Raw genomic sequence first — 15,780 nt, 5'->3', positions numbered from 1 at the left:
TTGCATGGATATCAATGCTGCTAATGGCAGCAATCTATTCTGCTTCCAAATCACTCTAAAAATACACCGAAAAACAGTCAGCAATCCTTAATTTAAGTTCTTTAACCTGCATAATAACCAAGCTGTATAGCGACATTGTCATTATAAGCACAAACACTGCGGTGCTGTTTGTTTTAGCGTCGTAACACATCACCTTGTGAGGACATGCTATAGCATTTGCCATAAGCTAGCTTCTGCGTCAAAAGCTGAATGACTTTTGAGTTTGTAATGCACAACACAATGTGATAGGACACCGATTTTTACTGACTAAAACGTGAGTAATCATATTACGGTATCTATAACGTATCAGACCACATTTCATGTTTTGTTTGAACACAGCCAGCTTGCCTGAGGGCAGGTGTGGCACGCTTCCGTGAAGCAATGCAACAGTGGAGCCTCACGGACAGTGCCCACTGTAAATGTGGAGAACCCCAACAGAATGTGGAACGTTTTAAAACCAGCTGCCCAAAACACCGCCCACCACATGGCGACCGAGGCCTGATAAACTTAGATGACGAGACGCTGGACTGGCTTACTGCGAAGGAGCTGGGGATCTGAGGACATACACAAGAAGAAGAAGCTATAGCTCGACAGTGTATGTAGTTGTACTCACAACAAGCATGACCTACCGCATGTATTATGGGCTATATTATAGTGACTCACTCGATACATGGACATGTTTCCTTTTGGTCAAGCGGGCTGGAGATGTTGTTTTGTTGTTAACTTTGGGTATGCACTCCATTTCGTTCGGCATATCTTGGCTTCAAGCTCTATATTTAGACTGTCAGGTCACAGCGGTTCTGACTCTTTTGGCTTCTTTTTGTGCCACTGTTTCACCCTCCCTTTGGGCTCGCTCAGCTTCTATAACCAGCAATTCAGCCTCTGTATGTTCAGGTTAAAAAATATTAGGTTGTAAATCGTAATTTTCCAAAAATAGCCATCTTTATCGTGTGTTACCAAGTCCGACATGATAGAAAAACCCACGCGTGTGTTGCCCGAAGTCAGAAGTGCGTTGCTATGGGCACTGAAAGAAATGTGCATAGGAAGTAAGTTCAGGTAATGTTTAAAATGACAAAAGTAGGTAAATATTGTACACATTACAATATGTCATGAACATGACTGTTACTATATTATATAATAATAATACTAATACTAATACTAATAATACATTTTATTTGGTAAACCACTTTTCAGGGTAAAAATGTAAATATAAAACAGTTCAAATTAATAATTATTTTACTTGCAGTGTGCATGTAAAACATTGAAGGAGGGTTTTGAATTGGATTTAGAGGGCTTTGAAGACGACATTGGTGCCATTAGTCGCATCTTGGAAGCGTTTTTATTTTTTTTAGCTAAAATAAAGACGTGTGTTTGTGTCTCACATAATGATAATGAATGACAGGCAAAACCCCAATAAAGTGCAGTTTCCTTTAATTACATATCATTTTCTAAATGATTTCCAAAGGAATCATAAATCAACTTAATAAAATAGTCCAGATTTTCTCAACAATGAAAGAACAACAACACTATAACAACACAACTATATGTGTAGCCCGTATTCTAAAATATAATTCATTTGTCTAAAATTTAATTGGATCCTATAATCTCATATCATATTTATTGTCTTAATACCATTTTAAGACAATTCAAGACCATGTTCCCATTGTTTTATTAAACTAAAAACAAAGGGGTGCCCTGTACAGATCCAGCATGACCAAGCATGGAACATTAAAACATTCTTAGGTGAGTTTGATATAAAACTGATAAAGAGGCCAAACCTTAGCATCAAACAAAAGCAACTATAAGCAGGCAACACCCTTAATAATGTCTAACATCAGTGACATCTGACCTCACAAACATTTTGAATTAAACACAAATCTCAAGCATTGAGCTTCTCTATGTCAGAAATATTGTATAACTGTAAAAAAGTCAGAGTGAGGAAAAACAAAAGGTTATTTGACATGGAAGCACATCAAATGAATCAAAAACATCATAAGCGAGGAAAAACCTTGTTATCTCAAACATTAACATTCATATTGAGAGAATATTTGAGTGTATGATGAAACGACCAAATCAAATTACAAAAATAATTGTGTATGTAAAATACAAAATCTTAACTGGCACAATCTGGTCTATATTGTCAAAGGTTCTTACCTCCAAAGGGTCGAAAGAATCATGAAGATCATCATCAAAGTCAGAAGGGTTTTTCCTCAGAGTCTGGTCAGCAGGCAGCGTGTTGTCATTGTAAGAAGACACAAACTTAAAGTCACTGGTTCTAGAACCTGTTGTCAAGTAGGCGTCATAGTTGTAGGTGCTGCGTAAAGTTCCTGTGCCGTCAACATCTGCGTAATTAGGAGGCAGATACGCGCTGGGGATGGCAACTGCTCCATCAAACAACAGTCTGGGCTTTCTCCTGCGACAAAACCTCACACCCAGGACGATGATGATGAAGGTCAGAAAGAAGGTGGACACAGACACCAGCGCGATGATCAGATAAGACGTCAGTTTGGAATTCTTCTCCTCATAAGAAATGTCCTTCAGTTCTGGCACCTCAGCCAAGTTGTCAGAAATAAGTAAATACATGGAGCAGGTGGCAGAGAGAGGGGGCTGTCCGTTATCTTTCACTGCCACAATCAGGTTCTGTTTCATGCTGTCAGATTCAGAAATGTCCCGCTGGGTCCTGATCTCTCCACTGTGGAGACCAATGGTGAAAAGTCCCGGATCAGTGGACTTGACTATATGATAGGACAGCCAGGCGTTCTGTCCGGAGTCTGCGTCCACCGCTATCACTTTGGACACCACAGAGCCTCCGTGTGCAGCTTTGGGGATCAGCTCGGTCATGAAGGAGTTACCCTCTGGGGAGGGGTACAGTATCTGAGGAGAGTTGTCATTCACATCCGATATGAACACACTGACGCTCACGTTGCTGCTCAGTGGAGGAGAACCGTTGTCTCTGGCCATGACGTGGACTTTAAAACTCCTCAAGTGTTCGTAATCAAATGACCTGACAGCGTGGATCACACCTGTGTCTCCGTTAACAGACACATAGGAGGACACCGGGGCACTGTTCACCTCAGCGGCTAACAGAGAATAAATCACGGTACCGTTCTGTCTCCAGTCGGGGTCTCGAGCACTAACGGAACATAAAGTGGAGCCAGCTTTGTTATTTTCACTCACATATGCACTGTAGGACTGTTCCTCAAACACAGGTGGGTTGTCGTTGATGTCTGCTACAGATAAGTGAAGACTTTTAGAGGAGGACAGAGGAGGAGAGCCCTCGTCAGTGGCACTGATTGTAATGTTGTAATCAGACACTAGTTCACGGTCCAGTTGTCCAGTAGTCACCAGAGAATAATAGTTTTTAATAGAAGGAACTAACTTAAAGGGGACATTTTGTTGAATGGAGCAGCGGACCTGTCCATTCTGCTCAGAGTCTCTGTCCTGAACATTAATGATGCCCACCTCTGTACCAGGTGACACATTCTCTGGTATTGCAATATTCAATGATTTTAGTTGTATAACTGGGGTGTTGTCGTTTTTGTCTGTGACTTCAATAATCAAAGAACCATATGAAATCAATCCAAGACCATCTATCGCGCTTATTTGCATTTCATATGATGACTTTTTTTCATAATCAACAACACCAGCCACTCTCACATCTCCAATTTTAGGATGCAATGTAAAAACATTACTATCGTCATCAGATGCATGATCAAATGCATATGCAATTTCACTATTTAATCCCTCATCTGCATCACTTGCACTCACTGTGATCACCAATGTATCGAGAGGAGAGTTCTCAGGCAGACTGGCTTTATAGACTGTCTGACTAAACACTGGTACATTATCATTAGCATCCAGCACAGTGACATGTATGACTACTGTACCTGATCTCTGAGGAGAGCCGCCATCATATGCAGTCAGAGAGAGTGTGATGTCTTTTTCATCCTCTCTATCTAATTCTTTGTCTAAGACCAACTCACAGTATTTCCGTCCACCTGGTTTAGTGTTTACATTTAATTTGAAATGATCATTTTGCTGTAATGTGTAGCTTTGAACAGCATTTTCACCGATATCTCCATCATGTGCTTCTCTAAGAGGAAAACGAGCTCCCCTGACTGCTGATTCTCGGATTTCAAATTTGAGTGAATCCTCATTAAATTGTGGTGAATTATCATTGATATCTCCAACACGAATATTAATATGGTGCAGCTCTAATGGATTTTCCAGCACAAGTTCTTGTTTAAGAACACACAAAGCCTTTTTGCCACAAAGCCCTTCTCTGTCAATTCTCTCATGTACAATCAAGTCACCAGTGTTGAGGTTGATGCCGCAGTGCTGAACGTTGTTTCCCTCAGGATCAATCCGTGCTTCACGAGCAGATAACTGGCCCAAATCAAGTCCCAAATCCTTGGCGATATTCCCAATGACAGATCCACGTTTCATCTCTTCTTGGATAGAGTATCTCACGTCTCCGTTGATGGTGTGAAGGAAGAGGAAAATAAAGGCGAAGCAGTAGCCGTGAGGCGCTAATCTATTGTCCTCCATTGTAATACATATATCAAGAAAAAATCTCCAAGTGTAAAACAAAATGGTTAAATGTAGTCTTGGAAATCTAATTTCTTTCACAGATCGGACATGTTCACAACAGTCTCCACCAGAGCTGCACAATAGTAAAATATGATACGTGTGCTTAAACAAAAGGGTGGGGAATTAAGCACTTTCCGTTCATGAGTGCATACTGACCCCTAAAGTGCAATTGTTGACATAACAACTAGTTTGGTGGAAATAATAACAGTTAGATGGTCATAAACCTATATGAGGTATTTAAGGAAATTATTATCATTAATTTGCAAAACTCTGCTGTGTTCATGCAATTATGGGCATGAAATAAATAAAAGTTAACATATTTTCTTAAGTATATAAAAGGATACTTTATCACAAATGTAAATTCTAGATGATCTAAAATGTGTTTTCCAAAAAAAGAGGTTGGGTAAAAAGAGCACATAACAATGATTCCAACATTCTGAACAGAGAAGCATGCATGCAGTGGTTTTTAAAAGAGTCAGAATGTGTTCAAAGCGAGGAAAACAGATACAAAATGAACAGTTAGTTTACTTCCTGCACAATAAAGTAACATCTTGCTTCGCTATATTTCAGCATGCATGTTCCCCACAATACATTGTCTGAAGTTTTCCTTCCTCGGGTCATAACAACAATCACATGCAGAAATATATATTAATTCTTGTTTAAGTAAGTTTTTTTTTCTCTGGACAAACTTGTGTCAATAAAAATCAAGCGTAACAAGGGGCTTAAAAAAATCAAGTGTAAGTCAAGTTCCTCAAGTGAGAAATATTATTCCTACAGGAACCGTTAGTCAACTTAATTACTCCACATATTCACAACAATGAAAAAACTAAACTATGACAACACAACTGTATGTGTAGCCCTTCATTAGTCAATAGTCTAAGTTTGAAATGGACCCTATATTCACTTCATAGCAAATGTATTATCTTACTGATAACGTAAGACATCCATCCAGCCATCTATTTTCTACCACTTATCCGGAGGGTGTTGGAGCCTATCCCAGCTGCACTCAGGCGGAAGGCGGGGTACACCCTGGACAAGTTGCCATCTCATTGCAGGGCCAACATAGATAGACCGACAACAACTACACTCACATTCACACACTAGGGCCAATTGAGTGTTGCCAATCAACCTATCCACAGGTGCATGTCATTGGAGGTGGGAGGAAGCCGGAGAACCCGGAGGGAACCCACGCAGTCACAAGGAGAACATGCACACAGAAAGAACCCAAGCCCAGGGGGGTCACACACTAACCCCAATACCACCGTGCTGCCCTAACTTAAGACAATACAAGACAAATCCAACTCCGTTACAGTATAAACAGGCGGGATGAGCTATTTTATTCCAGCACTACCAAGCGTGGAATAGAAAATAATTATTGGATGAGTTTTGTATAGAAGTAAGGAAGAGCCTGAACCAATCATCAAACAAAAGTGATTGTGAGCCAGCACACCCTTTATCATGTCTAATATCAGTGCACTCTGACCTCACAAATATTGTTGAATGAAATGAATATTCGAGCAAAAACACTCAACATCTCAAGCATTGAGCTTATATCAACACAATAATGTGCAATAAATCAGAGTAAGGACAAATAACCAATTGGTTGACACGGAAGCTTATCAAAAGAATCAGAAAGATATTAACCAATAAAGTGTAATTTCAACATTGACATACATATTGAGAGATATTTTGCCTGTTTAAGGAAGTGAGTGAATTAAATGAACACATTAATATGTTGAGTGTGAAAAACACTTACACAATATGGTCTACATTATATTGTAAAGGTTCCTACCTCCAGAGGGTCGAACGAATCGTGAAGATCAACAAAGTCAGAAGGACTTTTCCTCAGAGTCTGGTCAGCAGGCAGCGTGTTGTCATTGTAAGAAGACACAAACTTAAAGTCACTGGTTCTAGAACCTGTTGTCAAGTAGGCGTCATAGTTGTAGGTGCTGCGTAAAGTTCCTGTGCCGTCAACATCTGCGTAATTAGGAGGCAGATACGCGCTGGGGATGGCAACTGCTCCATCAAACAACAGTCTGGGCTTTCTCCTGCGACAAAACCTCACACCCAGGACGATGATGATGAAGGTCAGAAAGAAGGTGGACACAGACACCAGCGCGATGATCAGATAAGACGTCAGTTTGGAATTCTTCTCCTCATAAGAAATGTCCTTTAGTTCTGGCACCTCAGCCAAGTTATCAGAAATAAGTAAATACATGGAGCAGGTGGCAGAGAGAGGGGGCTGTCCGTTATCTTTCACTGCCACAATCAGGTTCTGTTTCATGCTGTCAGATTCAGAAATGTCCCGCTGGGTCCTGATCTCTCCACTGTGGAGACCAATGGTGAAAAGTCCCGGATCAGTGGACTTGACTATATGATAGGACAGCCAGGCGTTCTGTCCGGAGTCTGCATCCACCGCTATCACTTTGGACACCACAGAGCCTCCGTGTGCAGCTTTGGGGACCAGCTCGGTCATGAAGGAGTTACCCTCTGGGGAGGGGTACAGTATCTGAGGAGAGTTGTCATTCACATCCGATATGAACACACTGACACTCACGTTGCTGCTCAGTGGAGGAGAACCGTTGTCTCTGGCCATGACGTGGACTTTAAAACTCCTCAAGTGTTCATAATCAAACGATCTGACAGCGTGGATCACACCTGTGTCTCCGTTAACAGATACATAGGAGGACACCGGGGCACCATTCACCTCAGCGGCTAACAGAGAATAAATCACGGTACCGTTCTGTCTCCAGTCGGGGTCTCGAGCACTAACAGAACATAAAGTGGAGCCAGCTTTGTTATTTTCACTCACATATGCACTGTAGGACTGTTCCTCAAACACAGGTGGGTTGTCGTTGATGTCTGCTACAGATAAGTGAAGACTTTTAGAGGAGGACAGAGGAGGAGAGCCCTCGTCAGTGGCACTGATTGTAATGTTGTAATCAGACACTAGTTCACGGTCCAGTTGTCCAGTAGTCACCAGAGAATAATAGTTTTTAATAGAAGGAACTAACTTAAAAGGGGCATTTTGTTGAATCGAACAGCGGACCTGTCCATTCTTCTCAGAGTCTCTATCCTGAACATTGATAATCCCCACCTCTGTACCAGGTGACACATTTTCTGGTACTGGGTCATTCAGCGATTTCAAGTAAATAATTGGAGCGTTGTCATTTGTGTCAATGATTTCTATAATTAATGTGGCATATGAGGCCAATCCTAGACCATCTTTGGCACTTATTTGAAGCTCATAGGATGTTTCCCTTTCATGATCAATGGAACCTAACACTTTGATGTCACCTGTTTTCGGACTGAGAGAGAAAACTTGATGTTCATCAACATTGTCAAATCCATAGAAAACATCTCCATTTACTCCATCATCAGGGTCAGTAGCAGTCACTGTGATCACCAATGTATCAGGAGGAGAGTTTTCAGGCAGACTGGCTTTATAGACTGTCTGACTAAACACTGGTACATTATCATTAGCATCCAGCACAGTGACATGTATGACTACTGTACCTGATCTCCGGGGAGAGCCGCCATCATATGCAGTCAGAAGAAGTATTATTTCATTTTGATTTTCTCTGTCTAATTCTTTATCGAGTACTAATTCACTATATTTACGTCCAGTTCCCTTTGTTTTGACATTTAATGAGAAAAAGTCATTCTTCTGAAGGGAGTAGTCCTGGACAGCATTTTCACCAATATCTGCATCATGTGCCTCATCCAAAAGAAAATGTGCACCCTTGTCAGCAGATTCATGGATTTCCAATTTTAGAGAATTTTCTTTAAACTGTGGTGAATTATCATTTATATCCTGAACACGGATGTTAATGCGATGCAGTTCCAGCGGGTTTTCCAGAAAAAGGTCCTGTTTCAGCACACAAGACGGCTTTTTTGCACACAGCCCCTCTCTGTCGATCCTTTCTTGCACAACCAAGTCTCCGGTACTGAGATTAATTCCGCAGCATTTCACATTGCTATTCTCCGTGTCGATGCGGGCTTTGCGAGCGGCGAGCTTGCCTGAATCAAGGCCCAGATCCTTAGCAATGTTCCCGATTATAGATCCACGTTTCATCTCCTCGGGAAGAGAATAGCTCACAGCTCCTTGGACGGATTGCAGGATGAAAAACCCAAACGTGAGGACAAAGAGTAGCGCCATTATGTTGTGTCCTATTGCACTGCAGGGCAGACACAATATTCCAGGTCGAATATTCAAACTTAGCTGCTAAAAAATGTTCACAAAAAATATAATTTATCAAGTAAAAGAGAGTCCCAGCAGTCAAACAAGAAACGATGGTGGACAACAGCGGCACAAAACCAGACTGAGCCTATAAAGTCATTCACACAAAGAAAGGTGCGGCCAACATGTGTTGGTGTATACTGACATCAAGAGCATGTCTTTGGTATAACAACAGAGTTTGTGCTTCCATTTGGTTTAAACAAATGTTAATGTTAAAGTACCAATGATTGTCCCCATTATCCATGAATAAATATTTTTTGTAGAACTCTGCACGACATGTACGTTGGTTTACTTTGTGCTTATAATACATAATAATGATGATAATAGGTGTCAGAAAGGAGGAGGAGTCATAAGGATATATGTCCTATAATGTTATACCTGAGCTCCTTCCTTTCAGTTTCAGTTGGTCATGTTGTCCAATATCTAAAAAGTTGTTACTTATTAAAATCAGAAGAAGTCCAGAAACTATTCGACTCTTTAGTCCTGAACAAAAAAATAATAATGTTGTTCGAATAGAAAATACATTCCAACGGCGTATCAGCAGGGTGAACAAAAACACATTTTAGAGGTCATAATAAATATGAAAATGTTAGCAAGACATCTCACAATAATATAAACAACTTTAAGGGGCATGAAGGAAAACTTAAATTTTGAATTAAGCAAAACATAACAAACATACATCTGTATTGTGCCTATATTTACCGTTGTTGTCTGGGTGGATCGGAATTATTGTGTGTGGGAAAACAACTACAAATGTGCTTTTCATTCACTAACTAAACAGAAAAACGTCAGCATAGTTTGGTACAATTTCAAACAACTCAAATGATGAGAATTAACGCAAACAAGAACCTGCTACATAAAGTGTACAACATATTACTTATTATGTCAATCAAAAATACATTCATTTTCTTTCTAAATCAGTATTTATCTCATTAATTTGGTTAATTAATTTGGTGATTAATTCTAACTATTTAAAATAATAATTATATTATTATTGTTATTATTATTATTAGTATTACTATTATTATTACAGTGTTATTATTATACTACTAATACAACATTAATAATGTATTAATAGTATTGTTATTATTACTATTGTTATTATTGTGTTATTATACTACTACTACTACTAATAATAATAGTATGCTATTATTATTATTATCATTATCATTATTATACTTATGTTAAAGAGACAAAGCTGCTGGGAGATAGCCTGAAAAACAAAATATATGCAACACTTTGACCAAAGAACCACCTTTTCGTGTTATGTAAACCACAAGGAAAACATTTAAATTTAGAAAAATATTATGACCCCTTTAACATAAAAAATAATGACATCACAAAATCAAATGTTATTGTTTTAGGTCCCTCATAAACTTAGCTAAGTCACTGCATCTCACATCAGTGAATGTGAAGAGCCTCCTGCTCCTCGCCCAACTTTTTTTTTCCAGGAAAAACCAGCAAATGAGGTTTTAAGGTGTGGGCGTAAATATTTACTGCAGAAGTCCTACAGCCATGTTCTAGTATTTAGCGCTTTCATATCGAGTCTACTACTACATTGACAGACATTATGCTATTGTTTATTAGAAATTGCAACAGCGGATGATTTTAAAATGTATGTGCTTACACGAGCCAGTGTGCCCCACAAATGGATAAAGGAAAAGCAGGAACTAATTGACTACACTTTCGACTCAATAGTGATTGCTCCAGGGCTGCAAGGGAGGCTAAAATATTAAAAAAGGGGTCAAATATGTAATTTTGTGGTTACATTTCATTTACTTTGCACTAGAATAATGTCAAATTTTGTTAAGAATCATCTACTTTGTGACAGCTGACACAGCTTTCTTCTCATTCATTCTTGTAGCGTCACAGTCCATGAAAGAGTGTTGAAGCCGAGCGTCCATTGACTTCAACGGGGGAGCATAAAGTGGGTTGTTTCACTGCAGCAAAACGAGACAATCATTGGATGAATGCTCGGTTTTGTCCCGCCCGCAAACGTCACGTGTCTGCAAGTGCATGAAAATTGGGCTCGGCTTCTGCTGGCCTGGACACCAGACTCCTGCATGATTGGATACTCTGAGGTGGAATCCTTTTCAATTGACATTAAAATGAGCACATCAGCAGGCTTGAAATGTTAACCACTGCCAGAGCAATTTTCAAGTTTCATTCCGTTGTACCATGTTCATATGGAGCATTTTACAATTATGTTAGTTTGTTTTCTATGTAAAATCCAGCGTCTTTATATCATGTATCTGTTATTATTCGTGTTTAGAGAGTAGCTGAAAATGAGCTTACTTTACTAGAAAGACCAGCAGTCGCCACTGAACTACAACTGAATAAAAATGAGTCGCATGAGGTAAAGCTCTGCCATGTATGGAAATAACCACTGAAGTAACAAAGGCAAAATGTGTCAATAAAGTCTCAAATTCTAAAGCAATGTCATCCTACAAATATCTCTTCCATTCCTCCATGGTTTGATATCAAATCTTCAAGACTCACGGGGATCCCAAATACAGAAACACAGCTAACAAATGTTGGTTTTGCTCATAAAGAACTTAGATTATTTGGCACATTTGCCTTATTTTTGCAAGTATACCTGACATCGTATACAATAAAGTTGAAGGAAGTGGGCACCTTGAGGGAGACTCAAGTGCTGGGAACCTTAATCATTAGTTGTGAGAACAATCATGTCAAGAAAATAATTTACCACGTACACCACATCATTATATAACCCTTGCCAAATTATTCCTAACCCTTCAACCTTTACAAATGTTGCCTCGTTACAACTACAGAAATAAATGTTGTATTCTGATTTAATGTGAACAACGGATGAAAAGGGCTCACAGTTGTGAAGTAAAAGGAAAATGATACAATGTTTGTTTTTCTTTGTTTTTTTCAAATTAAAACAGTCAAATACTCAGCCCCTTTACTCTAAGTGCAACTATGCTTCTTTCATAGTTGCCCGATGATTGCGGATTAAATGTTGACACACTTAAATCGAGTCCACCTCTGTGTAATCTAATCCCAGAATAATTACAGGTGTTCCTGTAACACAGACACAGAGGTTTGTTAAGACGGTATTCAGGAACAAACAGCATCATTAATCAAAGGAACAGGCACTATGCAGGACAGGGATAACATTGTGGAGAAGTTTTAAAGCATGGTCGTCATCCAACAATAGAAAGACTATGGTACCACTGTAAGCCAACCAAAACACACTGACACACATTTCAGGTGAGGCAATATGTCCACCGGACAACAACCCGTCATGCACTACACAATACTGACCTTAACGAACGAGTGGCAAGAAGACAGCCAGTGTTAAAAGAGAACCATGGGATGTAATGTTTGCAGTTTACCAGAAGTTATGAGGGGGATCAGCCAACATGTGGAAGGTTCACCGATCAGATGAGACCAAAATTGAATAGTTGTAAAGTACATGTTATTGACACAGCGTGAATGTAAACACACCATAACAACTGTCAGACATGGTGGTTGTGACATTGTGCTGTGCATTGATGCTTTTCTTCAGCAGAGAATATGCATAGTTAGAGTTCATGGGAAGATGCCAATTACAGGGCAATCTTGGAGAAAAAAAAAACCTTGGAATCTGCAAAAGGTTTGAGAGAGCGGCAATGATTCACCTTCCACACCAGCCAGAGTTATTGCCATATTTAAAACAAGACATATTCAGTTGTAGAAATTTCCCAGTCAAATTCTACACTTAAATTCAACCATGGATTTGTGACAGTGTCTGGAAAATGTTGTTCACGAACACACTTAGACTTAAACTTAGACTAAGACTTAGACTTCCTTGTATTGTCATTCAAATTTGAACTTAACAATACAGATAAGAACAACATTTTGTTGCATTAGCTCGTTCCATGAAATCTGACTGAGCTTGAGATGTTTTAAAAAAAAATGGGCGAACATTTCAGTGTCCAAGTGTGGAAAGTTGCACCATTAAAAAAAAAACCTAAAACATGCAGCTGTGATTGTAGTGAAAGGCAGTTCCAAAAAATGATTAAATCAGTAAGATGAAAAGAATTGCATTTTTTTCATTAATAAGAAATATTGAAAACTGCATGACCTATTTCCTCTACTTCATTTTATGTTGGTCTTTCTCAGCGAGTCCTGATGAAATATATTTATGTTGTGGTCATATAGAGAAATACGTGTGAAACAGTTAAAGGGGTAGGGAAACTTCTATAAGCCACTGTGTGTAACGGAACACGTATACTGTAGTTCTTATTAGATAAAAACATTGCATTATTTAAAAAGTACTTTAAAATGTATCTACCTCAAGAGGATCCAAGGAGTCATGAAGCTCATCATCAAAGTCAGAAAGACTTTTCCTCAGAGTCTGGTCAGCAGGCAGCGTGTTGTCATTGTAAGAAGACACAAACTTGAAGTCACTGGTTCTAGAACCTGTTGTCAAGTAGGCGTCATAGTTGTAGGTGCTGCGTAAAGTTCCTGTGCCGTCAACATCTGCGTAATTAGGAGGCAGATACGCGCTGGGGATGGCAACTGCTCCATCAAACAACAGTCTGGGCTTTCTCCTGCGACAAAACCTCACACCCAGGACGATGATGATGAAGGTCAGAAAGAAGGTGGACACAGACACCAGCGCGATGATCAGATAAGACGTCAGTTTGGAATTCTTCTCCTCGTAAGAAATGTCCTTCAGTTCTGGCACCTCAGCCAAGTTATCAGAAATAAGTAAATACATGGAGCAGGTGGCAGAGAGAGGGGGCTGTCCGTTATCTTTCACTGCCACAATCAGGTTCTGTTTCATGCTGTCAGATTCAGAAATGTCCCGCTGGGTCCTGATCTCTCCACTGTGGAGACCAATGGTGAAAAGTCCCGGATCAGTGGACTTGACTATATGATAGGACAGCCAGGCGTTCTGTCCGGAGTCTGCGTCCACCGCTATCACTTTGGACACCACAGAGCCTCCGTGTGCAGCTTTGGGGACCAGCTCGGTCATGAAGGAGTTACCCTCTGGGGAGGGGTACAGTATCTGAGGAGAGTTGTCATTCACATCTGATATGAACACACTGACGCTCACGTTGCTGCTCAGTGGAGGAGAACCGTTGTCTCTGGCCATGACGTGGACTTTAAAACTCCTCAAGTGTTCGTAATCAAATGTTCTGACAGCGTGGATCACACCTGTGTCTCCGTTAACAGATACATAGGAGGACACCGGGGCACCGTTCACCTCAGCAGCTAACAGAGAATAAATCACGGTACCGTTCTGTCTCCAGTCAGGGTCTCGAGCACTAACAGAACATAAAGTGGAGCCAGCTTTGTTATTTTCACTCACATATGCACTGTAGGACTGTTCCTCAAACACAGGTGGGTTGTCGTTGATGTCTGCTACAGATAAGTGAAGACTTTTAGAGGAGGACAGAGGAGGAGAGCCTTTGTCAGTGGCACTGATTGTAATGTTGTAATCAGACACTAGTTCACGGTCCAGTTGTCCAGTAGTCACCAGAGAATAATAGTTTTTAATAGAAGGAACTAACTTAAAGGGGACATTTTGTTGAAGGGAGCAGCGGACCTGTCCATTCTGCTCAGAGTCTCTGTCCTGAACATTAATGATGCCCACCTCTGTACCAGGTGACACATTCTCTGGTATTGCAATAGACCGTGATTTTAGTTGTATAACAGGAGTATTATCATTTACATCAGTAAGATCAACAAGTAATGTTGAATAAGACACTAATCCAAGCCCATCTTTAGCGCTTACTTGTATTTCATATGATGACATTTTCTCATAATCAACAACACCAGCCACTCTGACGTCTCCAGTTTTGGGATGCAATGAAAATGCATGTCTTTTGTCATCAGAAACATGGTTAAATGCATATGTAATTTCACTATTTAATCCTTCATCTGCATCACTTGCACTCACTGTGATCACCAATGTATCAAGAGGAGAGTTTTCAGGCAGACTGGCTTTATAGACTGTCTGACTAAACACTGGTACATTATCATTAGCATCCAGCACAGTGACATGTATGACTACTGTACCTGATCTCTGAGGAGAGCCGCCATCATATGCAGTCAGAGAGAGCATGATGTCTTGTTCATCTTCTCTATCTAATTCTTTGTCTAAGACCAATTCACAGTACTTCTGTCCCCCTACTTGTTTAGTGTTTACATTTAATTTGAAATTATTATTATCCTGTAAAGTGTAGCTTTGAACAGCATTTTCACCGATGTCTCCATCCTGTGCTTCCCCGAGAAGAAAACGAGCACCTCTGTATGCTGATTCTCGGATTTCAAATTTAAGTGAATCCTCATTAAACTGTGGTGAATTATCATTAATATCTAAAATACGGATATTAATACGGTGCAGCTCTAATGGATTTTCCAGCACAAGTTCTTGTTTAAGAAGACATGAAGCCTTTTTGCCACAAAGCCCTTCTCTGTCAATCCTCTCCTGAACAACCAAGTCACCAGTGTTGAGGTTGATGCCGCAGTGCTGAACGTTGTCATCTTCAGAATTAGTGCGTGCTTCACGAGCAGATAACTTTCCCAAGTCAAGTCCCAAATCCTTGGCGATATTCCCAATGACAGATCCACGTTTCATCTCCTCTGGGATGGAGTAGCTCACGTCTCCATTGATGGTGTGGAGGAAGAAGAAAAGAAAGGCGAGGCTGTAGCCTAATGGCGCAAATCTTTTGTTCTCCATAGTGGCAACAAAACAAAAAATACAAATGTCTAAATGTAAATCAAAACAGGTTATAATCTCCCACTCGATGGCCAGAGCCTTTTACACGGTAGAGATGTTCACGAGCGTCTCCAACAGATTTTCACAAGACTAAAATCCGGTACGTGTGTTGATATAAATGGGTGGGAAATTAAGGACATTCTGTCAATGAGTGCATACTGACCTCTAGAGCACA

At 40.1% G+C, this 15,780-nt stretch overlaps 3 protein-coding genes across 3 annotated transcripts; all 3 read right to left on the bottom strand.

The window, feature by feature from the left end:
- Window positions 1-828: 828 nt before the first annotated feature.
- On the bottom strand, window positions 829-4,687 carry LOC133648110 (protocadherin beta-15-like). Its single transcript, XM_062043892.1, has 2 exons — window positions 2,194-4,687; window positions 829-900 (listed from the first exon to the last, which is right to left on the bottom strand). The coding sequence occupies exons 1-2, from the start codon at window positions 4,585-4,587 to the stop codon at window positions 829-831; spliced, it is 2,466 nt and encodes an 821-aa protein (XP_061899876.1). The 5' UTR covers window positions 4,588-4,687.
- Window positions 4,688-6,400: 1,713 nt separating this feature from the next.
- LOC133648109 (protocadherin gamma-A11-like) lies at window positions 6,401-8,915 on the bottom strand. Its single transcript, XM_062043890.1, has one exon. The coding sequence runs from the start codon at window positions 8,786-8,788 to the stop codon at window positions 6,401-6,403; it is 2,388 nt and encodes a 795-aa protein (XP_061899874.1). The 5' UTR covers window positions 8,789-8,915.
- Window positions 8,916-11,902: 2,987 nt separating this feature from the next.
- LOC133648108 (protocadherin beta-16-like) lies at window positions 11,903-15,665 on the bottom strand. The gene is made up of 2 exons (XM_062043889.1): window positions 13,170-15,665; window positions 11,903-11,914 (listed from the first exon to the last, which is right to left on the bottom strand). The coding sequence occupies exons 1-2, from the start codon at window positions 15,564-15,566 to the stop codon at window positions 11,903-11,905; spliced, it is 2,409 nt and encodes an 802-aa protein (XP_061899873.1). The 5' UTR covers window positions 15,567-15,665.
- Between the last annotated feature and the right edge of the window lie 115 nt (window positions 15,666-15,780).

Source organism: Entelurus aequoreus, linkage group LG04, assembly GCF_033978785.1.
Source record: "Entelurus aequoreus isolate RoL-2023_Sb linkage group LG04, RoL_Eaeq_v1.1, whole genome shotgun sequence".
In the NCBI taxonomy this organism is placed as follows: domain Eukaryota; kingdom Metazoa; phylum Chordata; class Actinopteri; order Syngnathiformes; family Syngnathidae; genus Entelurus; species Entelurus aequoreus.
Note: the sequence above shows the minus strand (reverse complement) of the source record. Positions and strands in the feature narration are given on the sequence as shown.